This window comes from Chlamydotis macqueenii, chromosome 1, assembly GCF_036417535.1.
Source record: "Chlamydotis macqueenii isolate bChlMac1 chromosome 1, bChlMac1.mat, whole genome shotgun sequence".
In the NCBI taxonomy this organism is placed as follows: domain Eukaryota; kingdom Metazoa; phylum Chordata; class Aves; order Otidiformes; family Otididae; genus Chlamydotis; species Chlamydotis macqueenii.
Genome location: NC_141556.1, coordinates 99,375,020 through 99,392,879, shown reverse-complemented (window position 1 = coordinate 99,392,879; position 17,860 = coordinate 99,375,020). Strand labels below are relative to the sequence as shown.

Sequence of the window (17,860 nt, the reverse complement as noted above, 5' to 3'; positions counted from 1 at the left end):
CAAAGAGTCAGTAGGCAAAATGGAGGCGTCCTCCCTATCAAATGTGAAAGGAAGCCAGAAAGGCTTTTTGAGAAATAAGTTGTACCATGAGACGCGAAACAAAACTGGTGTAAAAAGTACAGTTCTTTGCAGTTGTACTTCTACCGAGACCAGTAACATACAAAAACATACATCCAATAACTGAATTTTACTGTACCACTAAAACAAAAAAGGACGCCGCATGAGTCACCTTCCCCTCAATGTAGGGCAACAATCCACTCGTAGATGGTACCATCAGTGGGGCTGAAAACAGAAAGATTTGCAAAACATCAGAAGCAAATGAAAGCCTTCAGTTAAAGAGTTTGTTCACTAGCAACACCACCATCACAAACAGACAAACGGCAACAAAAAAAAAGTGAAAATGCTGCTGCTACCTGCATCTCTTCCATGTCCTTCTGAAGAGATGGGCGGGCTCTGGGGGAATTAATTTCAGTACATTTTGACAGGCAGGCTCGTGCTCCTCTCAATAAACAGCAATCCAAAACGATGCAATTTCTGTCACCTCAGCAGCTCTACTTGCTACAGAAAGTGACCACATGCATGCTTGGATGCCCTGTTCAACCACAAACCACAGCTGCATCTCTTTTCTGCAAAGTCCATTCTATCTGCACAACTCCAGTAGAACCTCAGCCCACATTTCTCTTCAGCTAACGCATTTCCTTTAAAGGGGAGTTACCTTATTTCAGACTTTTGTTTTCTGAGCGCATCCTTGCCTTCGGGAAAGCAAAGGAAGAGGACAGAGTGTATGCCCTATTGTCCGCGCTACTCTCTGAGAGTGGAGGATGGATGAAATGTATTAAAATTAGCGAGTCAGTATTCAGAAATAGCACTGCCAGCGCATCAACAAACTCCAAGGCTCACAAACAGAAAAAACAGGCTGTTACTGTCACCTTCACTCTTCAGTTTCAGGTGTCCACAGCTTCTTGGAGCAAGCACAAATTCTGAGTCTTCACCACTATTGTCTACTAATTTAGAAATACATAAGCAAATGAATTCTCCTTGTTTGTTGTCTTAGGACAGTCTTAGCAAAAGTTGTTAGCACTCTTTGGGAAACTTCTTTAAGACTGTATTTTTCCGTGTGCTGAATTTTAGGATGCTGATTTTTGCAGAAGCAAATGCAAACATGGTGGGAAGACTGACTAAGCATCAGTTTGAGGTTTGCAAAATCTACTGCCTTCTGAAGAAAATCTTAAGTGTATGTGTACACTTCACAATCCTGAGTCTCCTATTCTCCCTCAGTCCTTCAGTCGATTATTCAGTTGCTTATCAGTGAATCATTATTTCAGGAGCACGGCTGCCTCATTCAGGCTCACCTGGCTCTGTTGGTCTTCACAAGCTTAACCCACATACTGGGCTCGATACTTCTTGGTAATCCTCACTCAACTTTTCCCTCTCTCAACCTTTCTACTAGCCTAGCAGGAAGAGAATTGGAAGTGATCTTCAATCCCTACTCCCTGGGGAGTGAGTATACATAGATTGCTCACCATTCCATAGTGCACTCTCCTAAAATCTTCTGGAAAGCACGGATTTTGTTACCACAGAGCAGTTCCAGAGCTATCCTAAGGAAGAAAAAACAGCTCATATGAACAGTAGGGGGAGAAAACAGAAAAAAAGACCCCAAAACATTCACTGTTCTGGTTTTATTTAGTGAGTGGGGGCTTTGGTGGCAGCTTCTGTAGGAAACTGCTAGAAGTTGCTCCCCTTTGTTCAGTGGACTCAGCCATGCCTAGGGCGGACCCGCTGCTGGCCAAGGCCAAGCCAATTGGTAGCAGAATGTTCCCTGATAACGCCTCTGCGAGAACGTATTTCAGAAGGGGAAAAACAGAGGTAAAAAAAAGGAGAGATGATGTGAAGAAGCTGAGCGGGTACAGAGAGGGGGAGGCGCGAGCCTCATGGGCCTTGCGGACTTCACCCTCTGGCCTCCTGCTGGGTGGCCGACTGGGCCTGACTCGGCCCGGCCTGGCTGCAAGAAATGAAGATGAGATTTCAAGAGAACCTGAGAGGCATCTGCCAGCCTGTTGTGAAGGATTTCTCGGGAGAGGAATGGCTGCAGACACCAAAGTCAGTGAAGAAGGAGGGGGAGGAGTAATGCAGCTCCTGGCCAAGATGCCCCTGCAGCCTGTGGTGACGACCATGGTGGAGCAGGTTGTCCCCCTGCAACCCATGGAGGCCCACGGAGGGGCAGAGATTCACCTGCAGCCCGTGGAGGACCCCACACCGGAGCAGGTAGAGACCTGAAGGAGGCTGTGGCCCGTGGAGGGCCCACTGGGGCAGCTGTTCTGGAGGGACTGCACCCCGCGGAAGAGATGACCGACGCCAGAGCAGTTTTACAAAGGACTGCAGCTCATGGGTGGGATGCCACGCTGGAGCAGGGGAGGAATGCGAGGAGTTCTTCTCCCGATGATGAAGCAGCAGTGTGAAACAATGTGTGATGAACTGACCATAACCATTCCCTCATCCCCGCTGTGCCACTGGGGCAGGGGAAAGGTGGCAGAGAACTTTAAGGCTGGGAAGATGGAGGGGTGAGGGGAAATTCTCTTGTTCTGTCTCATTATCTTTGTTTCATATTTGTGTTCTTCCCACTCCCGCACCTAACTGCAGAGACTCTGAGCTGGATGCACTAATCCATTTTGAAGGTGATGTTCTTGACAATGAAAAGCATCAGAACCTGACGAGATCTTCTCCTTTGTGCAATAATTATTACCTTTCCACTTACGGCTGTGCAACCTGTTACCTCTCCACTGTTCAGTGAACTGTCAGAGCACTTTCTGTGTAGACGCCTCTACATAACTCAGTGCCAATCTATCAATAAATTCTAAGTTTGACCATACTGCGGTTGTAAAAATCTGCACGGATCCCATCTATAAGGTCTCTGTTTTGTACGTTTTAGCAATGTAAATGAGACTTGCAGGCATTGAACATTGATGACCATACTTGTTTCGAAAACCTGAAAATCTAGGATGATATGGGAAACATGTCGATGCTGTGCCTTAGTTTTATTCTAGACATAAATGTCACCTTGAGCAAATAAAAAGTCAGGGTAGTATATCTTACTGGAAAAAAAACCACTGTACTAAATAATTACAGAGCGTATTAATCAAGAAAACTGCATGAAACAGTTTGAGTAGTTTGGTCACATATCAGTAAAATTTATTTTAGAAGCAGAAACCAAACTGATCCATGTGTCCACACGCACACAACACGCATAACACATCACACAGAAGCATCAACAGCTTACATTTCAGTTTCTGAAATTTTGTTTCCACAGCAGTGTTTAGCTTTATTTTTAATAAAGACTTCCATTAGTTTATTTTAGGTCAGTGTTAAAATAAAAGAATAATGCATTTCTAGAAATTGAAGCTGTAAAAAAATAAGCCGGCAAAAGTAGAGCCTTGAAGTAAAAAAAAAAACTAGGTGGTAACACAGCTAAAGACAGCAAGATCCAGATTGCACACATCCACTTTTACGCAACCCCCTCCCTCCCTCCACTTCATACTGTGTTGGTGTGAAGTTAAAATGATGAAATCTTGAGAATAATCAAATCAAACTGACTGTGTTGCGCTACTAGAATACAACAAAAGTATTCCCGTCCTGACGGTCACACACAAATGATTTCATCCTCACACTGAACTAGCAGATTCGGAACATTCCTCTCCACCCATTCCAAACATCCCATTCTTACGACGGATTTCCCCCTCCCCGCGCAAATAGATGCTTTACAAATCTTAGGTAATAATTAAATTTGGATTGGTAGGGTAGGTATTTATTTGTGTAACACACTGCTCTCAGGGGCACCTGGCAAAGATTTCTCATGCCAAAGTGCTGAATATAAACATTGCATTGCTTTGATACCAATGTGGAGAAACTCTTCAGCAGGGCCTGTTGTGACGGGACAAGGGGTAATGGTTTCAAAGTAGAGGGAGGTAGATTCAGATGAGATATCAGGACACAATTTTTGACACTGAGGGTGGTGGAGCACTGGCACAGGTTGGCCAGAGCGGTGGTGGATGCCCCATCCCTGGAAACGTTCAAGGCCAGGTTGCAGGGGGCTCTGAGCAACTTGATCTGGTGGGAGATGTCCCTGCTCCTTGCAGGGGGGCTGGACTGGATGACCTTCAAAGGCCCCTTCCAGCCCTAACAGTTCTATGATTCGCTACCAGTTAATGCAGTTTTCCATCAGAGCTGATGACTGAATTAGTGCAAAACTGTCACTGTGTGCAATTTTCCGGGACGTTGTAGTAGACTACACACGATTCAGCTCTGTTTTCTCAACTGAATTTCTACCTATGCCCAACTCAGGTAACAAAACAAAGAAAACCACACATGGGAAGATTTCAGACGATTCAAAATAGCACGTATTGGTAGAAAACGTATTTCTCCTAAACTTCCCTGTCTAACTTCCTCCCCCTTCACATTGCCAGAAATAGGAAGTCTGCGTCTGGTCATGTCATCCCTCAGGAGAGGAATTGCTGCTGTAAGAGAAATGGAAGAGTCAAACATCCTCTGCTTGTATGCATTTGACCATCAGCGTTCTCATGCTTTCTAGGTATCATTTTATTGGCCGTAGGTACATCTGTCCACTCAAACTTTCAACTAATTCTATAAAAAGTTAGAAAAACAGACTCCATAGTTGTTGCATGACCTTCCTATGTTCACCCTATCATACGTGAATCCTACCAAATGCTTTAGAACCATTGATGAGCTGCAAAAATACCAAGCACTGCGCAGCACCTGGAGAAAGGTCTTGGTGAGCACATACGGTCCAGGATCATGGCATCTTGAAGGTATTTTTCTTCAGGTTTACAGCTGTGTATTTGCACAAGTGAACCCACTGCGTGTTCAATACCATGTTCACATGAGCATCCATGGACACACAGACCTTTCCTGATTTCACGCTAAGTCCTGAAGAAGAGCTGGTGATGTGAGAAGTGAATCACAAAGTCTGAACAACTAGGATAGAACAAACTCCATGTTTGTCACAAAGTTATTTTGCAACAAGCTGACGGACTGTAATTTTAAAAATTTCCCTTCCAAGGCAAAAAACATCACTGAATTTTTTTTTTGCAATTTTTTTTAAAAATGCTGTTTGAGAACCAGTTACGCAATAACATCGTGGGAATCACTGTTCGGTCTTTGGCATAGAGTCAGCGGGAGACGTTTTCCATAGAAATCTGTGGAAGAAATGTCAGAGAAGAAAAACACATTAATCTCTGTAGACTTACCATCTACCTTGCTTCCAGGCCGTTGAAATAAGGAAAATTCTTGCTTCCTGAATGAAAGTCAGGTAGCCTAGAAGTTTAGAGCGAATTCCGACAAGCAACTTTCAGACAGTGCTATTGAATGTCGGGAGGTATATTGGCCAAAACAGGGTTTAACTCCATTTTGTTCTACGTGCATCAGCGTTTGCAAGATCAAGCTCAAAGGTAATCTGTAAACATCGCTAACAATAGGAAATGAGACATCCAAAGTGTACAAACAAGAACTGAAAAAAGGAAGTAGCAACATTGGAATGTTGCTGTAGTCAAGTCAGCATTGCAATACAGTTGTAAGTGACAGTAACGCAATGCACCATACAGAATTTTGGGACAATTGGTGCATGGCATCTATCTTGAAAGTCATCCTAGCTTTCTAAAATAACTCTATTAAGAATTTCTAGATGAAAGTGCAGCATTTCCATTTCTCAGTCAAGGAGCTGGAAGTAGTCAAATTGTTCAAGACAAAGTCATTGAGTACACCAGAAGAGAATAACAAGTGTTCTCAAACATTGGTAATGGATAGAAAAGAAAAAATAAGATGCAGATTGATACATGCAAAGCATTTCACAAGCAAAATGATATCATGAAAGATGGTAAGAGGAAACAGGTAGAAATAAAAGCAGTTTTTTGAAGCATTCAAATCTCAAGTTCGTTTATCCAGAGAACCTCCTCCTCAACCAAGCCTTGATGGCTGCCAACACAAAATTCAGCTTTAATAAATCGTAATTTTCCAAGAACAAGATATTCCACTTGTTCTACGTCTGCAATCACTTGTGTTCAAATTGCATTCCTGAGCTAAAATTAACACGAGTTTGGAGTTTGTTTCAACCTCATGCTGCACTTATTTTCTCTATTTCAGCAGCAAGGTCTACCACATATCTGTGACACTTTCCAAAAATCCTTTTAAAGACAAAACCAAAGGAAGAACTGCTCTCCTAATGGACAAAGACCTGTACGAGAATGCACGGGACTACTGAGAAACATCTGTTCCCGTGCTTTCCCAAGGACTGGTAGAAATCAAGACACCAAAAAGTTGTCTCTGTTTTGAAGCTGAAGGGGGTGTCTTGACTTACACTGAGGAGCCATCAAACGTTTCATGGATACACTCTTGGACATAGACTTTGAGAGTCCTCCTGAAAATAGCCTCCAGGCCTAACCAAGGCTCCTTACACTTTTCAAAACACTCTTAAATACTTTTTTCTTTCCTTGCTTTTACAGCCACTCACAATGGAGTCCTGACAAAAGCATCTCCCAAATATCCGACTGGAATGGAGGTTTGACAGCCTGGCCTACGTAAAGGTCAGTGCTCATTTGCTGCTTCTACAAAGCCTTTTCAGCCACTTGGCCAAGAAGTGAATATTGTGAGTGTCTCAAAATTCCTGAAAAAAACAATCTCAGCAAAGAGCACATTATGTCTTGAATTCAGCTGCAAAGTTCTGAGTACTCCGTCTTTCCTCTAATCTCAATGGTTCCACCTCTTGTCAAGAGATCGCTACCCTACCAACATCTTTGCCATTGTTAAACTCCAAAATACTGGAATTATTATATTTAGTTGACAAACAGACTAAATTAACACTGATCTCACGTTACTAATTAACACGCCTATGAGTAGGATACCTAGCTTAAGCGTTTTTTACCTCTTTGCCCCACTAATGTTCTTGCTACAAAATGCAACACCTCCCTAGGCACAGATCAAAATGGAGTATCACTCCTTCCCTTTCTTCCCCTCCCTACCTCTTCATCTGGATGTTCTTTCTTGCCGGCTTCAATCTCTAGGCCTTTAAAAAAAAAAAGAGCAAGACGGTTTTATGATCAAGAGTACAAATGACCTTTTATGCACATGGATTATGCTCCTGTGAAAATAAAGATCTAGTTTTTAGATATCTTAGTTCCCCTTTAGGCATCTTTTGATTCTTTGGCAGGGAAGCTCCATGTTCTCTTGCTTCACAACTCCAGCAGGTACGGCCACACGGCGCTGTACACTACAGGACAGTAGTGCCATCAGCTCAAATTAGGGTTAAGCTCAAGGATCACTACAGCCACACTGAGCTCCTTTCTCTAGAGCTGTCTCAATTCATGTCCTCTTTGTTCCATTTGTATCAGCATTCCCATTGGTTTAGTTTGGTTATCCCTCTCTCCTATTGCTCCAGATGTCTTCATTTGGCTTTTCACAATTTCAAAAACAAAAATATAAGAAAAATTAAGAAACTGCCATCCAAAACTGAGAAAAAGATGCAATAGGAGCATATGAAAACCAATCTTCCATGGTCTTCCAAAAATAGAAAATAGTTATTACTAAAGAGAGAAATCAAGAGTTTGCCTACTACACCTCAACATTTCCAGTTATCAAACTTATTTCTCCTACCAGTTTGTGAACTTTCAGGGACACTGGCTCTTCAAGTAAAGCAGAAGATACCAAGCTTTATCACTGACACCTCTCCTTAACCAATCACCTCATTTTCAGTTGCAAGTCTCACGACTTCTGGAATCCAATTTGGGGTTTTCATCATGGCTGGGATAGCAGTCCCTCCTTTGGAGTTGCTAACATCATGCACTTAATTCAGAGGCGCCCATATCACTTCAGCTTTACTTCCTACATGAAAACACCCCCAAAACAATGACAAAAATCTTACAGAACAGGCTTTTAAATCAATAGAGAAACAGGAGCAGTGGGTGGGAGAAATTTGAGATTCTCTCAAGAGGCAACTCAAGGAGTCAGCTTACACACGGCAAATGTATCCGGAGGTGGCCTGTGGTTCTCAGAACGACAGAAATACACCAGGCCCATCTGGCTTCAGTCTTGTGAAGTGATGAGCACTGGTCAGTGACAGCAGATCATCAGGTCCATGTGGAAACAAACAGGCAGCTTCGTGCAGAACCAGCCTGGAGCTGGAAGTGCCACTACGGATCCCAAATTAATAAGCTCTGCTGGATCTCTGCAGTCCTGCTTGGGTGTGTCTGAAGCAGCCTCTCTGCTGAGGACCTCAGACTTCATCCAGTGTGCAGATAACCCAGCTCCTGTCCCCACTGCATCAGATCACGATGAACTGTCTACAGATGGACAATGGACATATACTCTGCCATTTTAATTTTGAATGCAAGATGTATTTGGAGTCGTGAAGTAACTGCTCCTGTTCCTCTTTGTTATGTGGCACATGACAGTATTTATGTGTATGCTGCTGTGCAGATCACTTCAGATCATTCATAGCTTCTGAGAGCCCGTGCCACTTTAAACTTCAGAAGGGTATCTAAGAGATCTTACTCTTTTTGGTAAAAAAAGAAAGAAGACTTGAAACATCAAAAAAATGCTTTCTACTAAGCCAAAGAGTTAGCTTTTAGTCAATGAAAAATGGCATGAAGAAATTAAAAAAAGATGAAGAAAGAAGTGAATGTAGAATGAATGAACAATGGAGAATGCTTTTAAAAAGCACAAAACTTAGAATACTTTCAGTTACCAGCAAGATGTGTTTCACCAAGAGGCTCAAGTTTTCCAAGTCTACTAAGTTTGGGAGTTCCCCAGCCAGCTAAACAAAAAAAAAAAAGACAGTCAAAACACTCCACGACTACACTTGGATTGTGATCAAATGTATGGAAGCCAGTTCTCTTTGGGACAAATCAAAACATTTAGAAATGCCAAAAATATGTGATAGCATATTGTATATATGGTGAATAATGATAAAATACTTCAAAAATACAGATTTACCCTTGAAAATATTCCTATTTTTAATCACTTTTTCATCAGTGACTAGTCAAGTTTCTGACTCGCTTTTGTGAAAGCAATGACATCTTTCTCCACGGAGCAGAGCAAATCAGTACTGCTGGAAGTTCAGACCATGAAGTGGGAAAAGGTATCAAAGAGTTCCTGGAGAGTAAGGTTTAGTAGCCGGTCTCTGTATGAAGACCATTCCTGTTCCATCATTCCCAAATGTTTAAACGACGAATAACCACCAATTGAGACATCAGTTCTTGTTTGTTAGTACACCTACCCGGTAGAAGAGCTGCTGGTGGTGTAGGATTTGGGGAGTCAGTGTCCTCTGCGTTGATAGGCTCTACTTTGTGGTTCCTTTTCAATTTGGGGATTTTATTTTTTTTCTTCCTGTTACCTATACCAAACAGAAATAAAGCATTACGTATCATCCAGTTCTACTCAGAGAATCTCTTACCTCATCTTTTAATACCACTGTTGGGATGAGCTACATCAGCATTTTCTGTTTGAACTTAAACACAAAATTGTGTGAAATGTAAAATTTACAGAACATTTTGCTAGAGCAAATAAACTGTACAAACTCTATGGTTGAATAAAGAAATTCAACGTAGCCTGGTACTGATGGAAAGTGTACCCCACATTTGATGATGGTCCAAAGGAACCCAGTTTCAGCTACACTACCAGTCACACCAACAAACACACACTTGGTCAAAGCTGATTTTCCAAGACAATCACCTGATGCTGCTTTTTTATGATTTCTGTGGATGACATTGATGTGTGGCATCATGAAAAAAAAGTCAGACATAGGGAAGAACTCTATCAAGAATAATATTAAGTGAGACATTAAAAGGAACCAGTTTTACCTGAGTCAAGGCCTTTTGAGGCTTCATACTCGTCCTCTTCTTCATGCTGCAAAAGCTGTGTAGTTGTAGAATTGCACATTTCTCGTTTACCATCATTTGTGTTTTGGCTACTGCTACTTGAGAAGTTTAGGGCATCCATTTGTTCCTGCTCTGCTTCAGCTTTCAAGACAACTGTAGCCTTTTCAATCTCCAACTTCTGCTGCTTCTTTTCCTTTTCAATTTGTTTTCCGTTCTAACAAAAAGTATAAGATGTTTTTAATAACTTCTAATGTTGCAAACTTAATGGAAAAATCTGAGAGTTACAGTGTTTCTTGAGATGATGTTCTCTCAACTCAACCAAATAAAAAAATACAGTGCAATAAAAAAGAACTACCTGAACTCAGAAACACAGGTTAAAGAAACTTTGTATAGTCATATGCTTTTCATATTTCAAAGCTCAGAAAACTTCTCAATTGTCTTTGTTTTCAACAGAAAACAGGTTATGCCCAGCACTCTAAATACCTGAAGCAGAGAGGGAGATGTTATCTGACTCACTGCATCACTAAAACACTTTGCAAGAAACCCATAGACTTGGAATATTTTCCACTCCTGAATATCCCAGAGTTTAATTAGGAAATGTGTTGAGTCATCTCTTTACAATGCCTTGATGTTACTGTGTCTACAAAAATTTTTGTCCCCAAATCAATACGAGGGGATTTTCTTAACGTGAAAGCTTTGATTCAACGCACACAAAACCAGACTGCCAAGATGAGGGAGAAATAAATAAAATAATGCTGTGCAGACAGACATAGGACAATTCTTGCAATCGAACCATTTTTCTCATTACCTCTCAGACATGTGTTACTGGTAGGTCTAAAAGGAGCCAGATTTCCACATCTTCTCCTACCTCAGAGATGACAGCAGATAGAGGCTGGAAGGGGTTTCCACAGTTCTCAGGCTCAGGGCTGTCCTCGTCAGATACACGTCCTTCTTCTCTTGCCCTTGGTTGTTGTTGTTGAGTTTATTGTTGTTGTTTTAGTGTTTTGGGGTTTGTTTGGGTTTGTTTTTGAGGAGGAAAAGGGGCATGGAAAGGAAGGGAGATGAACAAAGAGTTATGAAGAAGCCAAGCCATAAATTTTACACAGTAGAGAACACTTATTAGGTCATCTAATTCATTCTCCAGTTTATGCCAGCTGATTTTTACAAGATGCTTCTGGATTTTGAAAAACATTCTCCAAAAATCAAGAGGACAGGCTCACATCACTGAAGCATAAGTATCTGCCGTGGCAGAGGTAGAAACACGTGCTGCTGTGTGCCTGAGTGTTCATCAGCACTTCAAGAATTGGAAGCAGTTTCTGGAGATGTGACAAACCACATCTGTAACTGGGAGGTTTTGCTTGTTCAACAGTATGCTGAAATTTTCACACTCATCATCCTTTACAACACCTGTTCCAAGGTATTCAAGTGTTTGTTTTTTTAAAAAAAAATCTCTGTGGTAGGAAACCAGACTATCTAAAACCTCTTCTGCTCTTTTTAATACACCTCCATTTCTCATCATTCTAGATTTTTCTTAACAGACCTAAGTTCTGAAAGACACATCATCCTCCGTATACGGTTGTTGCACCAGCACTAGTTCTTTTTGATGCACCGGATCTCCATGTAAGAAATGCTAAATCATTCTGTATTGGGTAATCTGTCATCAGCTGCTGGTGACCACAAAGGGCTGTGAAGGGAAGTAATAAGTCACTTGTCCTGCTTCCCCTCCCTGCATCACCTTCAGTCTCTCCCTGCCTCACCTGCTGGGTAGCCTGCAGTTGATGGAGCACAGTGTTGAATCACGTTTGGCATCTAGTCTTTGATATTCACATGTGGGTTACAAAGTCTAACTTCCGTGAATCAAAGCTGATGTTAGAACACACTTGGAGGGAACAAGATTAAATGACAGGATTTCTTTCTTAGGTTAGCCTCCTGTCAAGTTCTATTAGCAAGGCCCAGTTTGTTCCACAACCACCTTGCCATTCTCATTCAGGGTGCATTTCCAGCACAGAGCCAACAGAATAAAGGGGATGAGCCAGGCAAAAAAAAAGTTTCTGTAGGTCTTAAAGAAAGGCTCTAGCACTCAGGTCTGTACTTTTAATAGGGAGACTCTTGGGTTGTCAGCTTTAAATCCTTGATAGCTTGGTTCTCACAAGGTCTGTGTACAGGAATGAATCCAGTCTCTGAGAGAAAGGGAGGAAGCAGAGGGCGGAGAGATGACAGAGGGAATACCTTTCTTCTCGTATCTTTCTCACTCGCTCAGCCCGTTCTTGTTTCATCTGTTCTTCATAGGCTTTTTGTTCGCTGGTGTCTCTTTGGATGCGCTCTTCTAAGTCCTCAAAATGATTTGCTATGATCCCCAGAAGCCAACAGAAACCTTTTTTAATTGATTTATCCATTTTCTTCCCATAGCCCATTATAGCTGAGCAAGGTTCCTATAAACAGAAGGAGAAGGAGGGGAAAATTATTTGCAGTTCAGATCACATTCCTTGGCTGAAAACGAGAAATGAGCCAAACAATTGCTGTTGACTGTGAAGCTTGCAAAAGACTTACAAGTATGGAAAATAAATTTGCATTTAGTTATTTTACAAATTTAGGTGCTTTTTCTGCCAACATACAAATGACATTAGTTCTACCAAATCCCATTCTTTCCAGTCCTTTTCAAAAAATACTAGAATATTGCACAGAAAAACACGTTTGTATGTCTGTCTCTAAATAGACATGGTTATACACCTGTTACATAGACACACATCTGTTACATATACACCTGCTATGTCTATTTATGTCTATTTACACACCTGTTTCTATACACATCCATATCTGTGCCTCTCTATAGAAACAGCAATTATCAACCTCAAAGATGTATGTTCTGTTTTGCTGCTGCTTTATAACAGTCTATGTTATATTTATCCAATAAAATGGAGAAATGAGATGCAAGAGAATCAGCTTAGCTTCAGTTCATGAAAGAAACGTTAGACTTTATCATAAGCACCTAGGGAATAAACAAAATTCGGCATGAGTTTATCAGAAAAACTGTCAAACCAACTCAGCTTTTTGGATCAGAACAGGTACTGTGAATAGGGGTGCCTGATTGGAGTAAAACTTCTGCCGTGATATTCTCATCACCAAGCAAGAGAAACATGACCTAAGCACATCAATTGGAAGATGGGTACAAAACCCATTCCTTTCTCTAGCTTGGAGGCAACACTGCAAGGCAGTGGATTGACTGGAAGGATTCAAGAGGAGCACAGTGAGAGAAATCAGACCAAATTGGTTATGAACACACATCTAGAAGCCAAACATTGAAGGAATAGGAGCGGTTCCTCTCTTGAGATGAAAAAGCTTCCAGGAGATAGAATAGCCTTCAAAAACAGAAGACATAAGTGCAAACAGGAAGAGAAGAATTTGCTCTTCATGTTCATAGTCAGGAGAACTAACTCCCCAACATCCAAACCTAACTTCTGTCTGTGTTCTCTCTTCATTTGAGAAGCATTTAAATGGTAGCATAGACAGATATGGTCTGTATTATCGAAAACAGAAAAAAATAATTCTGACCTGTTATGTTTGCCCAGAATGCCAAGCCTAGTTTGCACTTTAATCCATTGTCTAAATTAAGGTTCAAATATGAGTCTTGTTCACTAGAAAACATTACAATATCCTCTAGCAGAGTCTCATCAGGGAGAAGATGTCTAGGCAATAATACCTTGTTTCTCTCAGAAAACGAAGATAAAACAATATACAGCACTGAAACAATTTTCTTCTAGGCTTGAACAAAGATTATTGTTACTGTGGTTCAGTTATAAAATATAGAGATTTAGAAATACAGAATATAGAGACATATTAAAAAAAGAAAGGGATGAGGGTCATTCGCACTGACACTGTGTGACAGTGAGACAAATGACTCCCATTTGCTTTAACATTTTGAAGAGAAATCTAAGAATCCAGAAGAAAACTAATGAAAAGAATAAGAAAGTTTTTGTAGTCTTTGCCTATTTTTATTTAAATCTTCTTTCATAATGCCCCTGTTTAAATTCACCCCATGAGTCATACTGAAATACACTGGGACCATGTTTAGCTTTAATAAGCACAGTAAAGAAGCTGCCCATTTGAGTATTTAAAAGTCTCAACTGCTTTCAGCTAAAATGACTTCAAGTATGTCATCTAGTTTATTTGTTGATGACACCCTGTCCTGGTTTTATTGAGTGAGGGAGGGTGGGGCTACAATGGCAGCTTCTGTAAGAAGTTTCTAGAAGTTATTTCCCCTTTGTTCAGTGGACTCGGCAGAGCCTAGGGCAGACCCGCTGCTGGCCAGGGCCGAGCCAATTGGTAGCAGAATGTTCCCTGCTAACGCCTCTGCGATAATGTCTTTCAGAAGGGGAAAAACAGAAAAAAAAAAAAAAAAAGAAGAACATGTGAGGATGCTGAGCGGGGGCAGACAGGGGGAGGTGCGAGCCTTGTGGGCCTTGCGGCCCTCACACTCTGGCCTCCTGCCAGGCAGCCAACTGGGCCCAACTTGGCCCAGCCTGGCTGCAAGAAGTGGAGAGGAGATGAGATGTGAATCAGATGTAAAAAGATCCTGAGAGGCATCTGCCAGCCTGTTGTGAAGAATTTTTCTTGTGAAAGGAACGGCTGCAGACGCCAAGGTCAGTTCAGAAGGAGGGGGAGGAGTAATGCGGCTCCTGGCCAAGATTCCCCTGCAGCCTGTGGTGATGACCATGGTGGAGCAGGTTGTCCCCCTGCAGCCCAAGGAGGCCCACAGAGGAGCAGAGATCCACCTGCAGCCCATGGAGGACCCCATGTCAGGGCAGGCGGATGCCTGAAGGAGGCTGTACCCATGGAGGGCCCGCTGGGGCAGCCATTCCAGGGGCACTGCACTCCATGGAAAAACAAACCACGCTGGAGCAGCTCACAAAGGACTGCAGCCCGTGGGAGGGACCCCATCCTGAAGCAGGGGAGGAATGTGAGGAGTTCATCCCCCAAGGATGATGGAGCAGCGTAAAGGGACATGTGATGAACTGACTGTAACCCCCATTCCCTCTTCCCCTCTGTGCCGCTCGGAGAGGGGAAGGCGGTAGAGAGAACGTTAAGCCCAGGAAGAGGGAGGGGTGGGGGGAGGTTATCTTGTTCTCTGTCTCATTATCCCGCTTTGGTTTTAATATTAAACAAATAGTTTTCCTCAAGTTGAATCTGTTTTGCCCTTAACGGTAACTTTAAGCATCTCTCCCTGTCCTTATCTCAAACCTTGACCCTTTTTTCTTCTATGATCTCTCTCTGTTCTCTCAGAGGGTGGGGGGAGTGAGAGAGAGAGGGCGTAGTCTGATCTCGATTGAGGCTAAACCACAACAGTTATTTATATAAGATATAAATGGAGAACAAGAACAGTATCATAAAAGAAAAGCCCACAAATAGTTAACTAACAAACTGGTTGATTAAAACAAAGGCTTAAAGAAAACTTCAAAGACTAGTGTTTTGGATAAATTATCTGAGATATAGACCAATATTAAGTAGCCTTCATCTAGATTTCTGGTTTTGGCTCCTCTATCCTCCCTCCATTTGTTTAATTATTTTTTTAACATGACTGTGAATGTTACATTGGAAATGTAGTTATTTTAGGACAGATATGAACTAGCTCTAACAGTGTTCCTTGATGACCACTGTTCTGGGAAGTAGATGCATTAGGAATGAGATTAAGTCCTTACTGTTTGCCAGATGGCAACTCACACTAAATGATAGTTTTAGCTATGAACAGAAATGAGATAAACATCGCATGTGAACAGTGGTCCTTCCTGATTGTCAACATAGGCAAATTCTACTTCCTGCTTCTTTTTCAAAAAGGTGGAATACCAAACTTGCTGTCCAACTAAACAAGTTTTAAACCACATCAGTAATTAATTTTTCTTACATGGTTTCAGAGTGGACCAGCAGGTACGCTTTGAGAACCTTGTTAGAAAGATTTCTTCAACGGATCCATAAGCAGAACGTCAAGGAGAACAGTCCAATTGCTTGCAAAACAGGTAGATGTACTGTGTCGTGGCTGGGATTGCAGGGTTCCAGTTTCGGTTTTACACTCTGTGGCACAATCCCCACCTTCTTGCAAGCATCACCTACCTATTAGAAAATGAAGCATCTTAAAACAGACTTACAATTTGACACAGACACTTGTGTTCATTGGCAAGCTTTTCCAGAGATAAGACTTCGATGATATCTGCTTCTGACAGAGCTCCTTCTCTGTCCTGCTTATTTGCCAGCCTAAAGAAAAGATGAAAAGAAACAACTTAGCACCCTGATGTGAGAGATTCTCACATCTCCAAAAGCTACATTTTTGACAAATGGAGGAAGAGGGGGAAGGAGGAGAAATCCAAGATCAAATGCCTACTTTCAGCTTTAATTCTTAGTTGTTCTTTCTACCTAATAAACATGTATTCAGCAGATACTAATAGTCAGTCATTTCTAAGCATCCCTAGGCAAAGCAATTCTGTTTTACACCTGAGAAGGCAGATGGAAAAGACTGTACTGTTCTACATCTAGAGCTCCGCAGCCTCATCTGGTGGAGTCCAGGAATGCAAGCTCAGAACTTTGCAACTTCCCAAACCATGTGCATTTCCCCACAGAACACTGCTTCACGATCACCTTGGGTCTGCCTGCTCTCCAGAACTTCTCTCCAGTGCCAAACAACTTGATTTGTCATGTTTTGAACTTGTTCTTCATAAGTAAAACTCAAAGTTTGGAGGGGGGAACTTGCATGAATGGCTCTAAAAAACATACTTTGTTGCTAAATGGAAAGAAGAAAAAAAAAAGATCTATGAAACACATCTTACAATATAAGTGTGGTGTAAGATGAAGTGTCATCATGGTCTTATTTTTAGAGATATGGTAGCAAAGACTCTAAAAGATAAACATCTTAACTTTGGGGCGGGATCGTTGTTCTTGATCAGATTTTTCTTCCACATACTCCATCACTGCATCCAATACATCTCTTGACTATCCTCAAGACCTCAATTTCTTGTTTAAAATGGATTTAAATTGGTCAACATCCAAGAAGGTAGGATGGATTCTAGGCATCATAATCATGTATGCCTCACTTCTTGAGGAAAACAGGCTAAAACCTTCTCAGTCATTCTCTGATCAATGCAACAGGCATTTATCCTAGTCAATGTATGATATGCAGAAAGGGATAAACTGTCAGAAGCAAAGGAAACGTGTACATGAAGCAATATGTAGAAAAGGTCAGAAAAAGATGAGCAAGGGAAGTTGACCTACGTATTTAGGAATGTGTTAGCCAAGCAGTTGTACTCCCTAAGAAGAAACTTTAAAAAGGACACTTAGTGTCATGTTGGTCAATGATTTTTTGAGTTCACTTACAAGCAAATTTTAGTAAGAAATGGAGATATTTAGATACATATTCAAATTATATATTTTAAACAGACAAAGTAAACCAACAAAAATAGACAAACACATAGGAAACAATTCATGTTTCTTGAGGGTCTGAGAGTTGTATAAGGAATAAACAAAACTTCAGAAAGGAGTCAAGTGGAAAAAGAGTTGTTCCATTCCTCCATAAAAACTCTTCCTGACAATAGGATGTATAGTCTTTCCTCTCTCATTACCTACTATAAATTAAAACCTAGTAGGTAAATCTCTAGGAACTGTAAAAAGCTATTAACTAATATTTCACTACCAACAGACTACTCCTGTTCAAAGTTACTAGTTTTCAGCATGACAACTGGTGCTGTTTGCTTTAAACCAGTGTAGACCATTTTGGAATATAAGCATACAATGCAATCTGATTTTAATGTTGTTCTGAAGTTTACTAACCTATCCATTGCAAGAGAACTCTGATTCAGCTTTCTGGATAAAATCACAAATGTTTAGCTTCCACTAATGCAATGGCAGTCAGCTTTGGAAGTACACATCATAGCCTCAAGTCATCATCAAACGACTTTTAGGGAATTTTAGGCCAAGGCTTGTTTTGATTTATCATA

The 17,860-nt window shown here is 41.3% G+C and overlaps 1 protein-coding gene across 4 annotated transcripts in view; it reads right to left on the bottom strand.

Annotated features, from left to right (window-relative positions):
- Window positions 1-4,452: 4,452 nt before the first annotated feature.
- Window positions 4,453-17,860, bottom strand: part of LOC104473120 (ADP-ribosylation factor-like protein 13B) — a 36,111-nt gene continuing 22,703 nt past the window's right edge. For 2 of the 4 annotated variants that reach the window (XM_086763081.1, XM_086763092.1), the window contains 7 exons: window positions 16,022-16,127; window positions 12,111-12,313; window positions 10,750-10,843; window positions 9,864-10,095; window positions 9,281-9,397; window positions 8,750-8,818; window positions 4,453-5,210 (listed from right to left, as the gene is read on the bottom strand). In XM_086763081.1, coding sequence (XP_086619207.1) covers window positions 5,137-5,210; window positions 8,750-8,818; window positions 9,281-9,397; window positions 9,864-10,095; window positions 10,750-10,843; window positions 12,111-12,313; window positions 16,022-16,127 — 895 coding nt within the window. In that variant the 3' untranslated portion in view covers window positions 4,453-5,136. Of the gene's footprint in view, window positions 5,211-7,028; window positions 7,073-8,739; window positions 8,819-9,280; window positions 9,398-9,863; window positions 10,096-10,749; window positions 10,844-12,110; window positions 12,314-16,021; window positions 16,128-17,860 lie in introns of all 4 variants that reach the window. The other 2 variants (XM_086763099.1, XM_086763105.1) reach the window with 2 other exon arrangements.